Source organism: Gnatocerus cornutus, chromosome 7 (genome assembly GCF_029298725.1).
Source record: "Gnatocerus cornutus isolate USDA-ARS CGAHR chromosome 7, icGnaCorn1.1, whole genome shotgun sequence".
In the NCBI taxonomy this organism is placed as follows: Eukaryota; Metazoa; Arthropoda; class Insecta; order Coleoptera; family Tenebrionidae; genus Gnatocerus; species Gnatocerus cornutus.
Genome location: NC_142239.1, coordinates 16,516,853 through 16,537,777, shown reverse-complemented (window position 1 = coordinate 16,537,777; position 20,925 = coordinate 16,516,853). Strand labels below are relative to the sequence as shown.

Sequence of the window (20,925 nt, the reverse complement as noted above, 5' to 3'; positions counted from 1 at the left end):
CCACTGGCAATCATTTTTCCCTTGTGGCACAGTAAAAAACAAAGAAAATTGATAATCACTTTTCTGTCACTTTTCAAAAGCCCAACATAGTTAAGCTTTACTGTCATAAAGACTGTTCCACCATTTGGTTTCCGACACTATCGAAATGGGATTGTTTTGGTATCGCTGATTTTGCCACCATCGCCCTGCATCGCCTTCGTACAACTTGTCCGATTGGTGGCCGAGCTAGCCCGGCTGAAGCCGACATCCACCGGAACATCCCGATTGTGATCCGCTCCTTGTCGACTTCTCCAGTGAGGCAACGCCCAGCAACGCCATCAATGCGACGAAGAAGGAATTATATCGCCAAACAATCAGTGTTGTAACCGGTGTGTTGTAAAAAAAGCGAATTAAATGTTCTTCAGGCAACAATCGGCGGTCACTAACATTTATAATAACGTCGGAAGTGTATTTCGTGGATGCAATAAGTGTTAAAGTTCTTCTTCTGCGATTAGTGTTAAGTGTTTTCTTCAATATTCCTGATTCATACTAAGAACAAGAGGAAAAATGTGATCGTGGTGCTTTCACAGTGTTTTACTACAGAAGTTTGTTGTTGGTTCTATTGTAAGAGGAGTATGCAGATGAAATTTTGGGGATATTGATTTTTTGATATTGGACCTACCCTTATAATGTAAGTGTAGTAATTCGTGTTCTGGAACGCAGTAGTTCTACTGACTTGTTTTTATTTAAAGTACTGCGATGCAGATTGTTTGTTGCGATTTAGAGGGCAAGGCACTTTGTGCGTTTTCAGGTCTTTTCCGGGGTTTTTCACGCGAATTAAAATATTTCAAATATTGTTTTATTAGCGACCGTCGGCATAGAATGTTTCAACTTCGCATTTATTCATTAACTTACAGTTAACTAACCAATAGTTAAAGTCATACAAACGGTAATAAAATTAGAAGAAAACATTTCAGCTTCTAGTCACTGAGGCAAAATGCAATTTTCTTCTAATTTCACGCAATTAATTCTAAGTAAGTACAAACTGTTTTGGTTTGCGCCATTGTCTTGCCATTTAATTGAATGAATAAGTCATGTTTAAAGATATGAAGGTATTGCAATGGTAATTTGGTCTATCATTGCTTTTTGGTATTGAATTACGTTAAGTTACTACAATGATAGCAAAAACTCGCTAGTTATTTATGCCCATATTGGGCGTTTACACCGCTCATGATTAACTATAACTTCCAGTTAAATGCCTTCGATACAATTGTCAAGATATGGTAACTGAGCAATTTAATTAGATGATTTAAAGTTGAATTGACAATGTTTTTATGTGGCTGGTTTTGCTGAGTTTGCTTGGGGAAGACAGTCGGGGGCTCACTTCTTCTTTATGTTGGTTTTACCTGCTAGGGGGGTCGGTACAGTCTTTTTAATTGCGCATACTTTGGGAGTTGGCATGGCATGAATTCACCAGTCTTTGGACTAAAATATACATATTAATGCTCCTGCTTCAGTTGTCAAGGCAAGTATCCTCTTTTATGTGTATAGGCAATAAGATTTCCATAGCTCTTCGTTTAACTAGCCGGAAAACAGTCACGATAATAAAAAGGGAAATTTTTATACGAGCAGTAACAATTGAGTAATCGCCGGAAAACTCCGGAAATTCCATTAGGTACGATCGAAAATATTTGGTTTAGCTGAGGGGGTTTTGCTCGATGTTACAATTTTCCCAATTGCTTACACTTACCTTGTACTCCCTAATTAATTATCAAGGCATGAAACCCCCAAAGTCACATACACCTTAAATTAATTTTCGTCAAACACTAGAAGCTATATCTTGAATAACCGAAGTCATATGACACACTGAAACGCTGATAACTCATTTGTGTGAAGAGAAGAATTCCATTTAACTCGCGCTGTTCGCAAAAGACTATTTTAGGTAACTGTCAAGGCATGAAACCTCGTCACATAACACTTTTTTATAAGGATGTTCTGAAATATGTATTTTGATATTTTGAATCGCTGGCATTAAGGGAATTGTCAAGTCGTAGCACTGCAAATGGAAGCTCTACATTATACATGGCAACAAGGGCTACCAACTCATTTCAAATTCCAAAGTCTTCAGCTTACTTGTTCGTTGCGTTCGCAGAAGTCTCTTTGTTTTGAATTTTTTACTTATTTTTAAAGAATTGATAAGGAAAATTCCGCCAGTCATACATTGCACAAATCAAGCATTTGGACATGGAAAATAACGTTTTATTTTAAAGAGACTTGCTGTCTTTGGCCACAAAAGAGAAATTATCAAGGCTAGAATCCCCCTTTGGTCTTTCACTAAACTAAAAATAGAAATATTTACGATATTTTTAATTGCCCATATTTTAGAGAACAGAACGGGCTAGACTGCAATGAAAATGGAAAGGTTCATATGAGCAACATTTAGCATTAGGTTGGTTTTTTGGTTTGAAATCTGTTGGTAACACTGCTGTGAGAAAAGACTTAAATTCCAACGCCGTTGTGATTTTATCGTTTTTTGGGATAAGATTAAGAGATATCGATTTTTCATTAAACAAGCTTTAGATAAAAGTTGTGGTAATAAAATTAAAGGGCCGAAGCTTAAACCACAATTTTGGGAGTTACACAATCGTAGATACGAAACGCTTTTGTTTGTTGATTCTCTAAGCTTTTTGGAATTATTTTTTTTGTTATTCGGATTACATTCGTTGAATATTCCTTCAAATATCATCCCGAATGGGATTCTCATTAGCCGTAGTACTACAAATAATTTCTTTTTTTGCATTTTAGTGTGAACGTTATTGCAACTATGTGGACCTATTCGGTGGTTAATTAAATTCCTTTGATTTCGCAACGCGCTAAAGTTTGAACATTGCAATTTGTGTGGAGTATATTAATAATTAATTTCATGTAAATGTGAATTGTCCGTTGAACATGGATATTTTATAGCACCTTTATGAAGTGTCATGGCAAAGCGGGTGGGGCTAACATCGCTATGGGATTATCGTTCTTATGCATTTAAACGATATTTAAATTTAAAGCGTATCAACTGGAAAGGAAAGACGTTTTTCTCATTTTATTTTAGTTGAATCTTGAAATAATTCCACTTTACATGTCTTTTAGTCAGCCGGCGTAAAGGGTACATTTTTTTCTTGGGTCGCGGCCAGTTTTTTTCCCAACCTTGACTGAAATGTGTGCCCTATATTTACACCACGATTGATGCTGTTTTTGCTACGATTTCCCGGAGTCGTCCAAATTTCTCATGGAACAGACCAGTGGTCCATTGTTTTTGCAGCGTGGACGGAACACCGATCCAGAGACGGCCTCTGCGCAGATTAGATTGGAACGACTATTTTACCTTGAACGAAACTCGTCTCTGTGCAGCATTCTTGGTATTATTTCGTATTAATAGTAATGCCTTTTGTCCATGTAATTGTTACTTTTAAAAGGGAAAAGTGGCGTGTTGTCGTTTTACGAAATGACTAGACTGCGTCAAGTGGCACCAACATGAAAATAGATAAAAATGTAATGACAGGAATTTACTGATGCAAAAATCAGGGAATTTGCACTATGGATAAACAGAATGCAAATGGGGGCTTGAGGGAGAAAAACCAAGAAGGATTTACTAAAAAAAAAAGTAATAGCCGCAACCCGCTGATCTTAATGCTTGTGTTTTTATTAAGCGAAAACAGAAATCTCATTCGCATCATCAAAATGCTAATCAAGTCAAGTTTTTGTTTCCTTTGTAAAAATAGCTTTCTGTCAGTACTACAATTTGCTCGTTTGCTACCGAGGGGTCCCCCAAAAATAGCCAACTAACGACGTGGATGACTGTTAAGTATATGACGAAATTAGAAGAAAAAAAACGCTTAAAAGGTCGTTTCTAATTCTAGAATTTGAATTTTTGTTTCGTTTTATTCTATTTTTTTCGGTAAAATCTGGATTTGTGTTAAAAACGTAGCACATGGTCAACTTGGAACGTAGAGCCAGAAACATTTAAATTATTTAAAACACCTGTTCTGTAGACAGGGCCAACGTCCACGAAAACATAACAATCATAATTGACCACAATGACGTTATTTTCTTGCGGTTTGATGTTGTCTGGTTCGGATATTAGGAAGGAATCATTTTAAATTTTTCACGAAGTCATGACTTGACCCTTCTACTTCCTCAACTCTTATCGCAAGGAGATTTTCCTTTAATTACTGAATAACAACGCTAATGACTAAGTACTTCTTAATTTTTATCGGCTTGTGTGAAACATTCTTGTCTAGTTCCTTTAATGATTTGCATTAATCTGCAAATATTAACTCCCATTAATAAGCATGTACACATCCTCTAATATTTGCTTAGTTGGAAACTGATTTAAAACTGACAGAAAAGAAAATTTGTATTCATTTATTGGCTCCTCCTTTGAAGCTGGGGGTCCACAATCCTTGCATTCTCCAGTTGGTAAACTAAAAATAGAGTTCGATACATAATCATCTCAAAGTTATAATTAGTTGTCGGTAATATTACATGTCAGTGTACAAAAATAAGGCGACATATCTCTTTATTTGATTACTACCAGTTCCGACATTCCTATAAATTTTATGGACTCGGTTCAATCGATTTGTTTACATCAAAGTTCACGTGTTCCCTTTATCGACGCTTTTACTTTATTCTCACCTCTATCACAATTGCTATATTTCCTGGATAAAAAGTGCAAACAGGATCTTCTTATCTTTTTATGTGCTGTAGAATTTTATATCAACGGATCTAGTCATGTCCAATTCGATGATCGATCGTTTCAAATTTGGATTATCGATAGAAAATGATAATCATTTATGGTTCCAGAGAAATAAAAAAACGCAATTGACCCATCCTTATAAACTGACTTTCACTGGAAATAATCTTAAGCGTAACGTCAACAATCGACCAATTGTGCAGGTAGAAATACCTCTCTAAAGTGTTAGCTTCCCAACAATATATTATCGTCACACTGAATTGGTTCCTTTTAGAAGGGTCGGTGTAACTATTGAGATAATTTGTAATTGTTGTAAGGTTTCGAAACATGCGGGAATAATAAAAGGGGAGAAATAAGTAAAAAGAGTGAAGGAGAACGGACAAAGGCGATACATTTAAAAGCAGGGGAAGAGTAGAATTACGAAGATGGAAGGATAACAACGAGGGGAAAAGAAAACTGAAATATGTAAATGAAGCAAAGAAAAGGCGAGAAGAATAAAGTTATGAATTAAAAACTATGGAAGCTCAGTGGAATTTCAAGAGAAAATGAATCAAAGAACGGAATTTTAAGATACTGGAGTAAAGAAAATTGATAAAATAGGACAGGAATAACAGGACAAAAAGTTGAACAAGGGGGAAAAGAAATAATAAAGAAAATTGTTAGTTGGATCTTATTTCTTGTACATATTATTCTCTTATTAGATTTTCGGCAAAAAAGTGTTATTTTCCGATACAATTTTTCCTTATTTAATCACCAAATGCAGCTCGAGACACATCTGAACTTTTTTCTCAATTTTTTTTAGTTTAGCACAGCTAAAATCTCCCCAATGTAAATTAGTTTCTGTTGTACTTAATTTAAGAAACGTTGCAGATATTAATCAAATCTAATTTTTATCACAGAAAAATAAGCCCACATCGAGTTGTATCATATTGATTCATGGCTCTCATCTATCATAATTAGAGACATTTATCATTTTTATCGGCAAGTCAATTTGCGAAATATCAGGACCTCTTTATTAGTAAAATCCTCGTACATCTAGAACAGCATGAAGCAACCAAAAATAATTCGATTGTAAATGACCGGATTCAATCAAATCGATTACCCAAATAATTATAAATTCAAATTAAAACAACAATTGGGATGCGCCAGAAGCGTGTTTCCACTTACTGACTCAATTGGTAAGTTTTGCGAATTCTGGAAGTTGATTTATTCGGTTAAATTCTGAAGGTAAATATAACTGCTTAATATTGCAAAAAAAACTCATAAAGATAACGCGATCAACAAAAATGACGTCAAATGTGTTATTGGATATTCGGATGGGAACTGAAAGAAGACCCGTCGTTGCACCATCTGCAATCTGTCAAGTGAAATTAGACACAGAGCTAACAGTCGAGAGAGTTGGCCGATCTAAAATGGGAGAAATTAATTTATGATGGTGAAAAATTTACTGCGAATTTTCAAATGAACAACTTTCCACAGTGAACCCGAAATTTAACATTCTGTGGTTGTACAAATATTTAAACTATGGAAGTACAACACAATTTTGGACTTTTTACGTGTTTTTAACCAATTCATTTACAAGACAAATAGAGGAGAGTTAGCGGACGCTTCTCCGAACCGTCTCTACCTGAGCTAAAGATGTTATAATAAAATTATGTAACACGATTGCGGTCCCGAACTGTTCTTGCTTCTTGGTAGATGTTGGCCATTTTTCTGGTAAAACATTGGTTTATAGCTATTGATGTTTTGAAGAGTTACGCAACACTACCTGGCTCGATTTGGTTGTAAAAATAAAGAAGAACTGGGATGTTTATTGGTCTCGGAAATTTCCAAACTGTAAATAATGAAGATGCCCAAAATCTTCTTATTCTAGACAGTTTCTTGGGTTTCTGCAGAATTCATCCTTAAAATTACCAAATGTTCTAAATCTAAGACTAATTGGACGTGTTATCCGCGGATTAATTTTCATTTTTGAACAAATCTGAGCTAAATGCCGAATATAATTAGTAATTACATCTAACGATGTTGGAAACTTTATTTTTCCGAGGAACATCCAAGCTGTTATGTTCTACACCCTTGAAGCCCTTCAGCCTTTAATTGAAACCGTAACATTATGTAGACAGTATCGATCGTTACTATTTGTGGGAAAGAATAAGTATAAAAATAATAAAACTTGTGAAAATCAATGCAATGTTCTTCGAAGCTTCAAGTTCTAGTCATTATTTTATGAGTGATGTTATTTTTGACATATCGTGACATGGACCAGTTAGATAACACTTTTTCATTCATCTCTGAAAGTAACAATTATCCAAAAATCAGCGAAATAATGTATGCATGCTGCCGTCATTATCGAATATTGAATTTTATGCGTTCATTTACCATATTTTTACAACTTGACCGGAATTTTTTCCACAAAATATCGATCATATATCTATAAAATTACATATCAGTCTGTCTGCTGATAGGGTATTTTCAGAATTAGCTACTGCAAATTATGAATGGATTTGGATTGCACAGCGATAAACTTGGTGATTACAAAATTGCCAGTGCTACTAACTTTGCAATTTTGGACTCTTTCGGCCCACTCTGGATCAATTAAGTGCAACGTTTAACAGCCAACTGAAAACTGAAACCTGAAGAAAAGGCAAACTCGAATTTCCTTTATCGTCACTACTAATTTATCCAGTGGAAATTTTTTACACGTTTCCCCGGTAACCAAAATGAAGTGCCGCAAAAATCCATAAACCCACATGTGCTATAATTGAGTTTATTTTCGCAGTAACGACACCACGGTACGACGATTTTTCAGCCTTTTTGCTCCTTTGTGAATTATGAAATCTGGCGGTAATTCAGCGTCCGCTAGCTCCACAGTATAAACTAGTGAAATAACGCTTTGGAATAGTTAAAATGCTTCGGCACGACGTGGGATATCAATGAGATTAGAGTTTGGGAAGGAGATGGAAGCGGTTGAGATGACGTGTTCAGGTTCGCCTTAAAGCCGAGGTAGTCAACCATTTGTGGAATGTACTATCTCTTTAATGTTAACCGTGCTCGTTCCGACTAAACTAAACGCCACGCGCTCACTTCTGCAACTATTCGTCGAAATTTTCTCATCAAACTTATCTGTTTATTTACTTTGAGTTATTATGAAGTAGCTCCAATTGGTATATAAACAATATTTTAGAATTGAAACGTTCTTGAAGAGGAGGCTCTGCATTTTTTACGGGTTGGTAGACCTGTCGATAGTGTCAACAATGACATTCGTATAACCTCAAACGGTTGATAGGTTCCAAAGTACACATTTTCCATTGAACCGGCAAGTTCTTATCTTCGGTATGCTCCACCGAGTACCATTTTTACAATAACCTGATTAATTAGAGAAAGTCATCTGTGCTTTTAACTTTTTAGATTATTTACTCACCTCTTTGCTGAGAATTGATAAGAAGCTTCTAAAATAAACAGTTAAAAAAATCAGCTTTCACAAAGACACAAAATTTGGTGCTTGGAAACTATCAGTTTAATAAAATAGAGCACAAAGCCTCGCCCCCAAACAAATTAGTGTCAGTTGACGTTTTTTGTGGCCATTTACGTAATGAGAACCACGTAGAACATCCACGAAGTTCTGAATGTTTGCTTTTGTTAAAATATTAATGTACCACATGATTGAATAGTGTTGGAGGGGCAACCTTTGGAATTTGAATTGTGTTGGCACCCCTGCTCAACAAGCTAAAATGACACTGTTGACAGGTGGCAAATGTCAAAATCGATAGGGCTGCCAACACGAAAGACTCGATTTTCCTTTCGAGTTCGTAAAACAGCGATATATTGTGTGATTCATTAAATTTCCATTCGCAGTTGGCTTTGAGAAAAAAAATCATGTAACTAACACCATTACAGTAGTTTCGACTTAATATTTGCGAGATTTGCTAGTTATCGAACAAGAAGTCAACGCACGTCCAAAATACACGGCCTACCTAGAATGGAAATTTAATGAATCACACGATAAAACTGAACGAATGAACGTAAACTATTGCAAACTCTGACAGAATCACAATACATACATAATTGTAAACACTCAAAGTTACGCTGAGAAACGTAATAAATCGTTGGGTAAGCGGCGCGTCGATGAAATTTTATAATGTGTGCGGTTTTGGTAAACAGATTATGCAGAATTCGAGGAAACTGCAATTTTTTATATTGTTCTCATTATTACGGTGTTTTTTTTTAAATTCTCTAAATTTTCTAAATTCTAGATTTTTCCTGGATTATTTACAGGGTGATGAAAAAAAGGCGCCCATGCATCATGTTGCAGCTAATTCTTTCCTGAGCTCAAAATTGAAAACTAAAACGAAGATTGTGTTTTTTTAACTAATGTAAGATAGAAGCTTTCTTTTATAAATCATAAAACTCTGTTTAGATAAACTTTTTATAACAATTTCATAGTTAGACATCACATATTTTACAGTTTATGATACATGTTCTGTATCAAAAAAAGGACAAAAAATGATTTGAATCAAGTTTCTTTAACTCTGAAAAATACTATTTCTCGGCTTTGTAGAAAAATTTTCAATGTTGCAACATCGTAAAGCTTTCAGTAATTGTTGCTTAGTTACAGAGATTGCCGAATGTAAAATTTTATTAGAAAGGATTGAGCAGCATTGCCAAGTTTTTCATTTGAAAAAAATTCATATTGTAGAAATGAATGGGTTTAAATTAATTTTGCTTTGATTTCTGAGATGGTTTAACTAAAAAGGACATAATACTTCCAGTCATGGGCGCCTTTTTATCATCACCCTGTATAATAGCTCTTTTCATAGATTTTTGAGTCAGTTTTGGTTTTTCCTTATTTAAAGATTCTTCTTGGATTTTCTTTAGCTGAATTTTCTTTATATTCCTTAGATCTTGTTTGGAGTATTTAGATTTTCTTTAACCTTACTCTTCTCTTTATATTGTTCAAATTTTCTTCAGGATTTTCTTACAATCCTAAAGTTCTCGTTAGAATATTTTTGGATTCTTTTTAAATTCTCTAAAATTTCTTTAGATTTTCTATATTTTCCTTGGACTGTATAGATTTATCTCTGTCTCTCTCTAGTTTGTCTTTGAATCTATGTTTTTTTTGTGCAGATTCTTTTTAGATGGTTTTATTAAGAAGTTCCAAGTCCGGGCTCTTTAAATTCGCCTGTGACCCCAGGATCTTAAAATTTTAAATTCTTCCATCTGAAAATTAATAATGAGGACGTAGAGCAAACGCTAGAAAACCGGAATCTTGGCAAATATCAGAGATGTGAGAATCTAAAAAATTAACTATTGAAAAACTGAAATAAAGTCGAGGAACGGTGAAGATTCAGAGCCATGCAATTTGTGGAGCAACTCGCGGCTTCTTGCCGTCGCAGGATGAGTGAATATGTTACAATATAAAATATTCTCTCAAGGAGCTTCTGCCCAATTTGTAAAATAACTGAAGCATATTAGACTCTGTAAAGTGTTGTGACGGCAATCTGCATACCATAAACAAAATATTTTCATTCCACAAGTTTTCCTTTCGTTTTGAACTATAATTATCTTCATTGCTTTTTTAAAAAGTCGAGACATGTGGAAAGTAAAACGATTTTGAGCAACGCGATTCTCTATGTAGTTCAGATGCTCACCTCTTAGGTAACATCCAATTTCATAGAAAGTATGTTTTGCTGTAATCATGAAGAAATTAGAATTGTAACTAATCATATTCTTTTGTTGCAGCACTAGTCCCCAGGGCTCAAGGGCAAACTAACTATGTTGGGCAGCCCAGCTGGGCCGGGGGGACCAAATCAGCGTGGTCTGTGGCCCCTGGCTCCAGGTCCGGCACCTTCTATCAACAGTTTTTCCGCCGAAGGTTCGTATCAAGTCTTTTTGTCTTTAACGGGTCTAAAAAGCCGGGTAATTAACTGATGCATGACCCGCATGATGAACTTATGATAAATCTTGAGCTGCAATTCTACTTTTTCAGCTTTCAATAAGTGTGGAGTCTACTCTTTGTTTCCTGGCGGGCCAACTTTTGGAAGTGCTTTGTACTCCCATGCCCGTACAATAGGACAATTTACATCTGGTCATATTCAACAATCCTCAGGAAATTCATTCTATCATAAAGGTATGTAAAAGTCGTGCGTTCTTCCACAATTCTCGAGATTTTCCTGGGGAGTAAATTATTGCAAAAGTAGCGATCATTCTGAACGGTTTGATTGGTGGAGTAATAATAATAGTCGATGTTAATGATTACTGGTTATTTTAGAGACCGGTTTTTGAAGGTTCGTGAGTTAGTGCATAAGTACCAGACAGTAGAGGAACGTGACTGTTGATTAAATTTGCTTAATTCGTGTTCCATACTAATCTGTTAAATTTAACTCATTTCTAAGAATGTCTATCTAATCAATTACTTATACTTCCATTATTGTTTCAACCGATTGATTGATTATTTTGATTATTTTATTTACTTTACTTTATAGTACTGACCTATAATAATGCATGAGATGTGTTGACGTTGGTAATGCTACCCGCAGACAATTTAGTCCTCGGAGAAATCCAAGTAATTAAATGTACCGAAAAGCAAACTGCTATACTTATCCCTAGGTGTAAACTACAAGATAAGGATAAGAATTTACCAAGTTTTTAGCTTGCTTAGCACTTCGATGCGCCCGTTTACACGTTTTTCCCATAAATTGTTTCAGTAAATATAAAATATTAGATTATGTAATGCGTCAGTCAACTGTCTCAAGGCCACAAATGGTATTTCACATAAGCTTCTTTTAACAACTTGAAGGGTTTCATTAGAGGAGGACGAAATTTCAATTTAGCAATTTTTCATGGATTCAATGGAAACCGCTTAGCAAAAAAGGCGTGATTGTGTTTAACTGACTGATAAAAAAACGCGAGTTTGGGTATCAGTTCAGAAAATTCAATTTCTCTTGAGATTTTCTGTTGGTAACTTCAGGTCGTTTTGAAAGACGATCGTGAGTTTGCAAGTTTGGTTCTTATAAACAAAATCAGTGGTAATTAACACCGACAGTATAAAGATGTTAGCAAGGACCAGTGGACTTTTATGGTCGAATAGCGGAACTTTATTGAATGGGCAAAAACTAGACTTTTTTATGGTTAGTCCGGTTCTTACAAAGGAAAATTGTTTCAAGCATCAGCAGAATCTCAAAGATGGGGTTTCTGAAGCTGAAAGATCCATCAGATCCAAAACGTCTTAGTAATTTGATGAAGTTGGATATACTAGAATCTGAATATGATAACGTTTTGATGATTGTGAGAATTCTGTCAAAATTGCTTCTTAGTTAGATTTTTTAAACTTGGCTTTTAAAATTTGATACGATATATTTTCATGACTGTGTTTATTTTTCAGTTTTACAAACATGATAGCACAAATAACACAGAAAAACAAAACAAAGTTGAAATGATATGATATTACGTTTCACTGCTCTTAAACAAATAATGATATGAAGTTGGATATAAGAACATGTCATATTAAGTACTGTCGACTCCGCTCAATTGGGACACGTATTTTGGCCCAATAATCCGGGACCCCTCAAAACTGAAGATCAAAACTCAAAAAAAATATGTTTTTTTCCTAATGCACATATCTTGGCCATTGAATAATCTCAAACGTGGATAATAAAGTGGGGAATACTTAAATAAAACAAAATGTTAATTTATTAGACAATAACATTTTTTAAATTACCTTGTTTAGGAAGTAAGAATCAGGTATACTGTAGAACCTCGCTAATCCGAGGCCTATGGGACCAAGGGGTAGGGTAAAACGATGAAAAGGTCGGATTACCCGGAGATTTCAATAAAGCACCTGTTTTTCATAGTTAAAAGTAAATTATACAGGGTCCGGCAACACTTGTGTCCACCCCCAAAATCGTCTTTAATTTTAAAGTTACAATTTTGAAAATGTGCATACGTTCATAGTTGACAAAGCTCTAGAAGCTGACGCAAAAATTTGTTTTTTTATCACGGTTTGGTTAGCGTCGCGACGCCTAAGAAGTATAATTTTTAGCGATTTTTGAGTTTTTGCGGAAATATTCGCGAATTCAATTTTTTTTCAATATAACTGTGAAAGAAATATCTCAGTTTTTATTTTAAATCAAATGCAAATTGTGTTTAAAATTTGCGAAAAAAACGTTGTTTTATCAAGTTAGTTTTCAAAATTATGGCAGCGCATCGGCAAACTACGTTTACACCAAAATTTCACAAGTCACTTCATTCTCTCTTATAAAGGTTAATTTTAATTAACACGGGCATGTTGCACTTTATGGACACCAGAAATCGTTAATTAACATCGACAAAGCGACAATTTCACCATGCAAGACTTTTGTTTCAATCTAAAGCGAGCCAAAGGATAGATGTCATTTGTGACACAAGATGCTGACAGATGGGTGTGAACGTAGTTCCCAACTTTGACGTAATGAAATTGGAAACTAACTTGATAAAACAGCATTTTTTTCTCCAATTTTGAAGACAATTTGCATTGAATCTAAAATAACAACTAAGATATTTTTAACACATTTATATTGAAAAAAAATTAATTTAGGGATTGATATCACAAACCCTCACAATTAATTAAAAATTACATTTTTGAGGCGTCGCGACTCTACAACTATCAGTGATAAAAAACAAATTTTTGCGTCAGCTTCTAGAGCTTTGACAACTATGAGCGTATACAAATTTTCAAAACTTTATCTTTATAATTAAAGACGATTTTGGGGGTGGACACAAGTGTTGCCGGACCCTGTATATATTGAAATTTATACATTAACATTAAAAAAATGTTATCTTCTCGTATTGCGACACATATTTTGATCAAAATTAATTTTAATTTTGATTTTTCTTTTATTTCAATTTCCGAGAATTTTTGGGCTGCACGTGCCACTCGATTTAGGAATTCCACGAAGATATTGTTTCTCCCCCAACTCCGCGGAAGGGTCGGATTACCCGGAGAGTCGGTCTAGGAGAAGGCGGATTAGCGAGGTTCTACTGTACTTCACTTTAAATTCTTTAATGCTTTTCTATGTTTAAACGTGCTTTTGACAAACACAGATTAGATTTGTTGGGATGCTATGTAATTATTCTAATTATATTTAAGAGTTCCAGTTTTTTAAAAATGCTCAAATCCTTTCGAAGCATGTTCAAAATTAGAAATCGACACGAAAAGCGAAAAGCGCATAGTGGGGAGTTGTAAATTGTTTTGTTGATATTTTGCTTCTTGAAAAATGCGGTTTATATTTTGTTTCTCGGAAAATGTGGAATTCCACAACATTCTGTCCCGATTTTCCGATCTTTTGTCCTAATAAAGAGGAGACATTTTACTTATATTTGATTCCGTTTTTTATAAAGTGTTCCAATAAATCGGTTGTCGACTATATGCGTTCTATATCTAATCTTGCTATTTCACTCAGTTCTTTTTGAGAAGATTTTCTTTCATATTTCAAACTTGCAGGTTAAACAAAATATTGGTTTTTCTACAAAAGGCGGAAGGTAGTTTTATCGGGAAATTTAAAATCAAGGACAGTCGAAAGAGTTTAGGTCTCGCGGATTTATTTTCTTGGCTGTTTCGTTCTAATGATCGTTGCCTTATCGTCGGCTTGAGATGTAAAGCTGCGAAGTCCATTTTGATTTTTTTTAACGGAGATCGACAAATTTTTATTTTTTACATTTTTGTTGTCAAAGCTGAGATTTGAAAATTTGGAGAATGAAAATACAATGTTCTTTGATTCTGAAATCATAACAATAAAAATAATACAAACATTTTTTGTTTTCCTTTTTACAAAATTGAAATCGCATTTTGTTCAAAAATAGAGAGAGATAGCAGCCGACGTTATGTTTGATTTTGTCGAAATCAGGGGCACATTTCTGTGCCTTCATTTTTTTCTGATCGATTGCAAATTTGACAGTTTTCGAAAATAAGCAGGTAAAAAGTCGTAGAGAAGAAGAATGGACCAACAGATTAGATAATAAAAACATAATGTCCATGAAGTTCAAAGAAAACAATTAATGTTTAAAAAAATTGTAATGAATGAAATTTAAGGAAACTAGAAAATGGAAAGGAAAATTTGAAGGATCTAAAATCATCAAAGCCATATAAAATTTCAGAAAATTCAAAAAGCATCCAAAATAGTTCTTTTAGATATCGCATTACTATGCAGAACATAATTTTACTCGCTCTATTAAAAAGTTTTTTTATTGTTTTCGTAATTACAAGAAAAACTCACGTCCGAGTTTGTCGTGTTCATTCTTAAAAAAGCAGAAAGGAGGAAAATTTGCAGAAACTCTGTCAAAGAAACAATGGAAGAACTCGGCAAGCGAATTTAGGCCCCCCACTGTTTTTATTTATTTAATGCTGTTACAAATTCATGACTACTGAATGGTATCACAGAATATAATTTGAAATTTAAACATGAAAAAACGATAAAAGCGATTTACAATTTTCTTTAAAAAAAATTAACTCGCTTCGCTTGCTCCTTTTAAAAGTTTTGTTGTTTTCGTAATTACAAGAAAAAACCCACGTCCGAGTTTGCCGTGTTATTTATTCATAAACAAAGCAGAAAAGAGAAAAACCTGCAGATACTCTCAAAGAAAGAGTGTAACAATTTCTCAAGCGAATTTAGGCCCTTCACTGTTTTTATTTATACAATCCTATCTAAAACAAATTTATAACCACTGAATGGCATTAATCCACAGAATATAATTCGAAATTTAGGAAGCATTTTTCGTTTTTTTCATATCGATGTTTAGGAAAAAAAATAACAGGAAAAAACGAATAAAAGCATGTTACAGTTTTCTTAAAAAAATATTAGCTCTCTTTAAATGTTTTATTATCATTTTCGTAATTGCAAGAAAAACCCATGTTCGAATTTGTTGTGTCATTCATAAATAAAGCAGAAAAGAGGAAAGCCTGCGGAGACTCAACCAAAGAAACCAAATGGCATTACAGAATAAATATAATTTGAAATTTAAGAAACATTTTTTGTTTCTTCCATGAAAAAAACGATAAAGCTTGTTACAATTTTCATTAAAGAAGATTAGGTCTCTTCGCTCTTTAAAAGCTTCTTTAAAAGTTTTGTTGTTATTTTCGTAATTCGATGTCCGAGGTAGTCGTGTTATTCATAAACAAACCAGAAAAGAGGAAAAACTGCGAAGACTCGGCCAAAGAAAGAATGGAAGAACTTTCCAAGCGAATTTAGGCCTTCCGTTGTTTTTATTCGTTTCATACTGTTACAAATTCATAACTACTGAATATTCAAGAAGCAGATTAATATGTAATTTTTCGAATAATTTGTTGATAGTATCGCAACTCTTGTTAATTTCAGCGAAATTTTGTCTTCGGGTAAGAAACAGAGCTTCACCTGCTAAATAAAATTCATTGCTTTTGTTCCTCGCATAATTCTTCTCGGCGAATTATGCAATAAATGTGTCCATAAAATGTACTCTTGATGGATTGGAGTGGAAGGCTCTAATTGATCACATTTTTCAATATTTAGAGGACCATGATTATTTCAAGCATACACTCGACGAAAAAGCAGTTGCAACCGCGTCCGATGATAAAGATCACCTAAAACGTGGTAAATTACCGGTTACAACCGGCAGGTTTAGTCATAACTACATTGTAATTGCTATTATGGTCTTGTATAAATTACGCGTTACGAATACTCTAAACGGTATTTTTAAAAAGTGTAATAATTAGCGGATTTTAATATTCAGAAGGGAAAAAGAGGTAATTATACGTGTAGTGAGTAATAAGTCATTATGTTAATTGTGCTAACTGAAATGTTAAAATAAGACTTCCAAGACTCGCCTAATATCAATCAAGTCTGCAATTTTTCTGCAATCAATTGTTGCGTAATTACCACACATTTGCATATTTTAATTAATAAGACAACTCTAAGCCTTGATAGACTTTAAACCGCCCAAGGCCCAAATCTAATTTTTTCCATCTTTTCCAGATTCGCTGTTTTCTTCAGCGGGCTACACCTTCGGAGCTCCGACTCCTCCACCCGGCTCGCCATACTCCCCAGTTCCAGTGACGCAATTAGAACTTCTCGCGAAAGGTTTCAATTCCAACATCATAATCCAACCTGATTACCCATTAAGTCCTAAAAAAGTGCAAGAGAAGCGGTGCGACGAAAAGTGCTGCAGCTTAAAACCCCAAAAAACATGTAACTGCGACTCTCCCGTGAAAAAGTTCACCGAAAACGGCTGCTCGAGAACGACTCCAATCGAATGGAATGGAGTCTACGTGAAAAAGGAACCTGGAGCGCATCCGTGTCAAGTTGCTGAAATCACTACGAGTGTCTCTCCGGTGGTTAAAGTAGAAGTTACGTCGCCGAAGAATGACGGACACCTCGCCGGTGTTAATGGGAACGGTAAGAATCGCTCCTGAAAATGAAGGAGCGCGTTTTTTAGTTTCACCTGTTGCTAAATGTTCAGAAAAAATTGCGTCTTTTAAGAATTCGGGGCCTTTCAGTGCCGTGTCACTTTGGAGGCGAGAACAAGCTACTTAAACCCTTTTTTTAACAGGTTAATTTGTTCATTTCCAAACTTTGAAAGTATAAACTACTTTGTTTATTATTACAAGTCGAAACTGAAATTACAATCTTCCGGCTACAGCAGGTGGCTTTATTGATAAAGGTTTCTGTAATTGTGGTCTGTTAATACCAGCATCGCTATCGTCGTTTTAATTATTGATACTGATTGATTGGGGGGTAAAATTAGAGTTCGTGACAGAGAATACAGCACGATTTTATCGAATTTTCACCCAGATTCCAATGTTTCGACTTGCATGCGAAGACAATTTAAGAAAAACAAAACCGCGTTTTATTTTCCTAGTCGTTTAACGTAATTATCAGTTGGTAAATTCAGACAGTTTGCCAGAGAATCGTTAATTGGACCACCTCTTTGATTGTTAACATTCTGATTATGAAAATTGTCGCGTTTGGTTTTGATCATGAAGTAAATATTGTCTTTCATAACTGTCTCAAATAACAATTTGTACTCTAGTTGGAAATATACCGGTTGGAATCGCGGTGGCCAGGCAAAGGTTTCAACAAGAAGTTATTGGATCTCCGTCCTTACCACCCGCCGGCCTTCTCACGACGGTCAATGCGGCAGCTCATTTTAAAGAGGTCGCCAGAATATCAGAAGTCGGTAAGTCAGTGAATTTTCACTATTTTCAACTTTGTGTGATGATCCGATTTAACAAGCTATAAATTAAAATTGATACTATGTCATTTTAACGAGCCACCAAGAGCATGTGTAATTAGAGATAAATGGCGGCTGCGGACTTGTCTTCCGTTGCAAAAAATGAAAGAGCTGTTGATGGCTTGGAAGAGTTTTTCTTGTGAGTCGGAACCTAAGGATTGAGTTTTCAATTGGGTTTAAGGGCTGGCGACAACTCAAAATTGTTAAAGTTTACAAGAATCTTTACACGTATTGCTGTATTATTTAGTTTTTTTATTGGTTTCTTTGGAGTCTATGAATTCTTTAGATTCTCTAAATTTTCGTTTTCACATTTTTGTGCTTGGAATTTTGGTTTGTTTTAATGCTTTTCACATCATTTAAATCCTTGAGATTAGAATATAATTTTGAAAATTTCTAGGAATACACATTTTGTCCAATGTTATGTTCAAATTTTCTAGATTCTCTTCCTTTTTGTGGTTTTTACTTAGATTATTTGAATTGTTTTCGAAATCCTCTAATTCTTTCGATGATTTTTTTCACTGTTTGCATTCGAGGCAAGATTCGAGGCAAGTCTATTCTTTGGATAATGTAACTTCTCTAATAAAGCCTTTCCATTCGATTCGTTTTCGATTGACTCTTCATTTTTCGTGTATTTTTTATATTTCTAGCATCTTTTAGATTGTGGAATTCTGCGTATTCAGTCGAATTCGGAAGATTTTGTTGGTTTTCTGACGTTATTAACAACAAGCCTTAGGTGGTTATTAAGTAACTTGAAAAAGATTGTTGATCGGTTTAGCTTCTAATGAGCGATTTAGTACATTATTTTAATTACTTCCTGTATATTTTTGTTTAGGTTTTCTAGGTTCATTAATTTATTATCATTTCAAAGTTTTAGGATTCGGCATTTTTACGTTCTTTGTATTTTTTTATCAATGTATCACTGTATGGTTTTATTGTCTTCATTTTTAGGTTTTCAATTTTTTTGTCTTTTATTCTTTGTTTTGCAATCCTCAGATTTTTTTGTTTTAAGTACAGTTTTTTTTATTATTTACACTGTTCGAAAGCTTTGGAATATTTTTCTCCGGATTCTTCTGTACAATTTTGATAATATTTTCTTTAATATACCGGAGCTTATTGCTATAGGTCCACTTATAAAAAGTTAAGTTGGCAGCAGTCCCTAGCAATTTTCATCGGAAACTATTGGCAGCAAAAGCTTTTAACCTTGAGACAATTGTGGTATACGTAGAAGCTAATCGTCTTAGGCAAGATTGCTAAAACTGAAATCTTTATGTAATTTTTTTTTGCAACAAATTTTTAACTAATTAATGATTAATACATTTAGGTACTTTGACAACGTATCTACCTATTAACCTCAAAAATTGCTACATTCAATTTTCCCTTATTTTTCTCGCTATAGAATTGAAAGTCTGATTTACACTCATGAATTTTCGAAAATTTACGTAGGAGAGTGGACTGATAGCAATAAACTGCACTTTAGGTATTTTCTACTACATACACACTGCTTTTTTCTAATACTGGCCACAGAGATTTACAAGTTACATTTTTAAAACACTCTGTATTTTAAGCGTTACCTTTGCTAGGTTTGTTGTTGCCAATTCTTCATCTGTCTGCATATTTCCGACACTTTTTCTTTCATTGAATTTTTCAGATTTACTAGCTTTAGATTTTTGAGTTTCTTTATTTGGTTTATGAACCAGATTTGATCAGAAGAACTGGAGAGAATCGCAAAACTAACAACACTGCGAAACTGACAACCAAAATTCTAAAAAACGTTATAATCCCTAATTCTTTTATATAGATCTTTTTTTTATCTCATTCAACGAGTTGCACACCCATTTCTACCTTATTTGGAGTCAAAATCCACAGTTCATTATCTAGCAGCTTTTTAAACGAAGACACCTTATATTTGTACTCGCTTAACACCTCCTGAAGAGATAAGTTAATCTCCATCATAAAAAATATTTAATTACAAACCATGGCCTTTCACCTTCTATCTTACGAGTACTGTCTTCTTAGAGTACATTGTTTTGTAGTATACTTCGCCAAATTTTTTTTGTAGAATGATAACTACGAAGATAATGTTTACTACATAACAAATGAGGAATCGTGACCAGGTACTTCCATCAAATCTTAGGGAAAGTACACTCCGCTTTTATTTTTGGAGTATCATCTAATTTCTAGAACTTTCCCTGGAGAATGGGTGCTACAGTAGTACCTAATTTTTATTTTATTTTTTTCTCAATTTCTGTGGATATTTTTTATCGTTACTTGTTCTTAATTTTCGAAGAAAAAGTTAAAAGTACCATCGCGTTGTCGTACGATCAACATCTTCTGGAACACCCGGTGTTTCCAGGTACACAAGACACCTTCATCAATTGACTGACAGTTCTAAATTTGTTTTACCAGCTTTCAGGTTCTTCGCGAGTACCTGACAGAGGTGTAACAAATGTTACGAACCATAAATAACATTAGATTTGTTGTCTAGCTGTTTGAAAGCTACAGAATCGAAATAAATTTACAAATGTCCTAATCAATTCAGACTGGGGGCTTTGAACTTTCTTTTCGTGTTGGCAGCAATGTTTAATATTCTGATAAAAGTCGGTTTCTTTGCCTTTTAGAGATATTTATAGAGGTACCAACGTAATATAAAATTCAATTGCTATGATATCAGTACCGAATCATCGATCATTTGTTTTCAGTTGTGTTGGTAGCCCTGCATGTTGGTCTACTAACTTTACGATGTGGTAGCTTCAAGCCAACTGCGAAAATGTAGTACCTTGTAGGCTTCAATTTTTTCTCGGGTTGGTACCGATTTTAACGTGTCTACACCATGACATCATATTCATATTTAACCTCAATCTGTCAATCAGAATTACCAACACATTTCCGAGCCCCAAAGCCTCCTTCAACTTCTCTACGTATGCATATCTTGTCTGCGGCGTCTAAATCCGCGCATTTAGAAAAAAAGT

At 34.5% G+C, this 20,925-nt stretch overlaps 1 protein-coding gene across 2 annotated transcripts in view; it reads left to right on the top strand.

Annotated features, from left to right (window-relative positions):
• Nucleotides 1-314: 314 nt before the first annotated feature.
• The window catches only part of wge (BAH domain and coiled-coil containing protein winged eye), a 29,710-nt gene continuing 9,099 nt past the window's right edge, over nt 315-20,925 (top strand). For both annotated transcript variants that reach the window (XM_088040448.1, XM_088040446.1), the window contains exons 1-5: nt 315-670; nt 10,460-10,592; nt 10,707-10,847; nt 16,702-17,121; nt 17,756-17,902. In XM_088040448.1, coding sequence (XP_087896574.1) covers nt 10,493-10,592; nt 10,707-10,847; nt 16,702-17,121; nt 17,756-17,902 — 808 coding nt within the window. In that variant the 5' untranslated portion in view covers nt 315-670; nt 10,460-10,492. The remainder of the gene's footprint in view (nt 671-10,459; nt 10,593-10,706; nt 10,848-16,701; nt 17,122-17,755; nt 17,903-20,925) is intronic.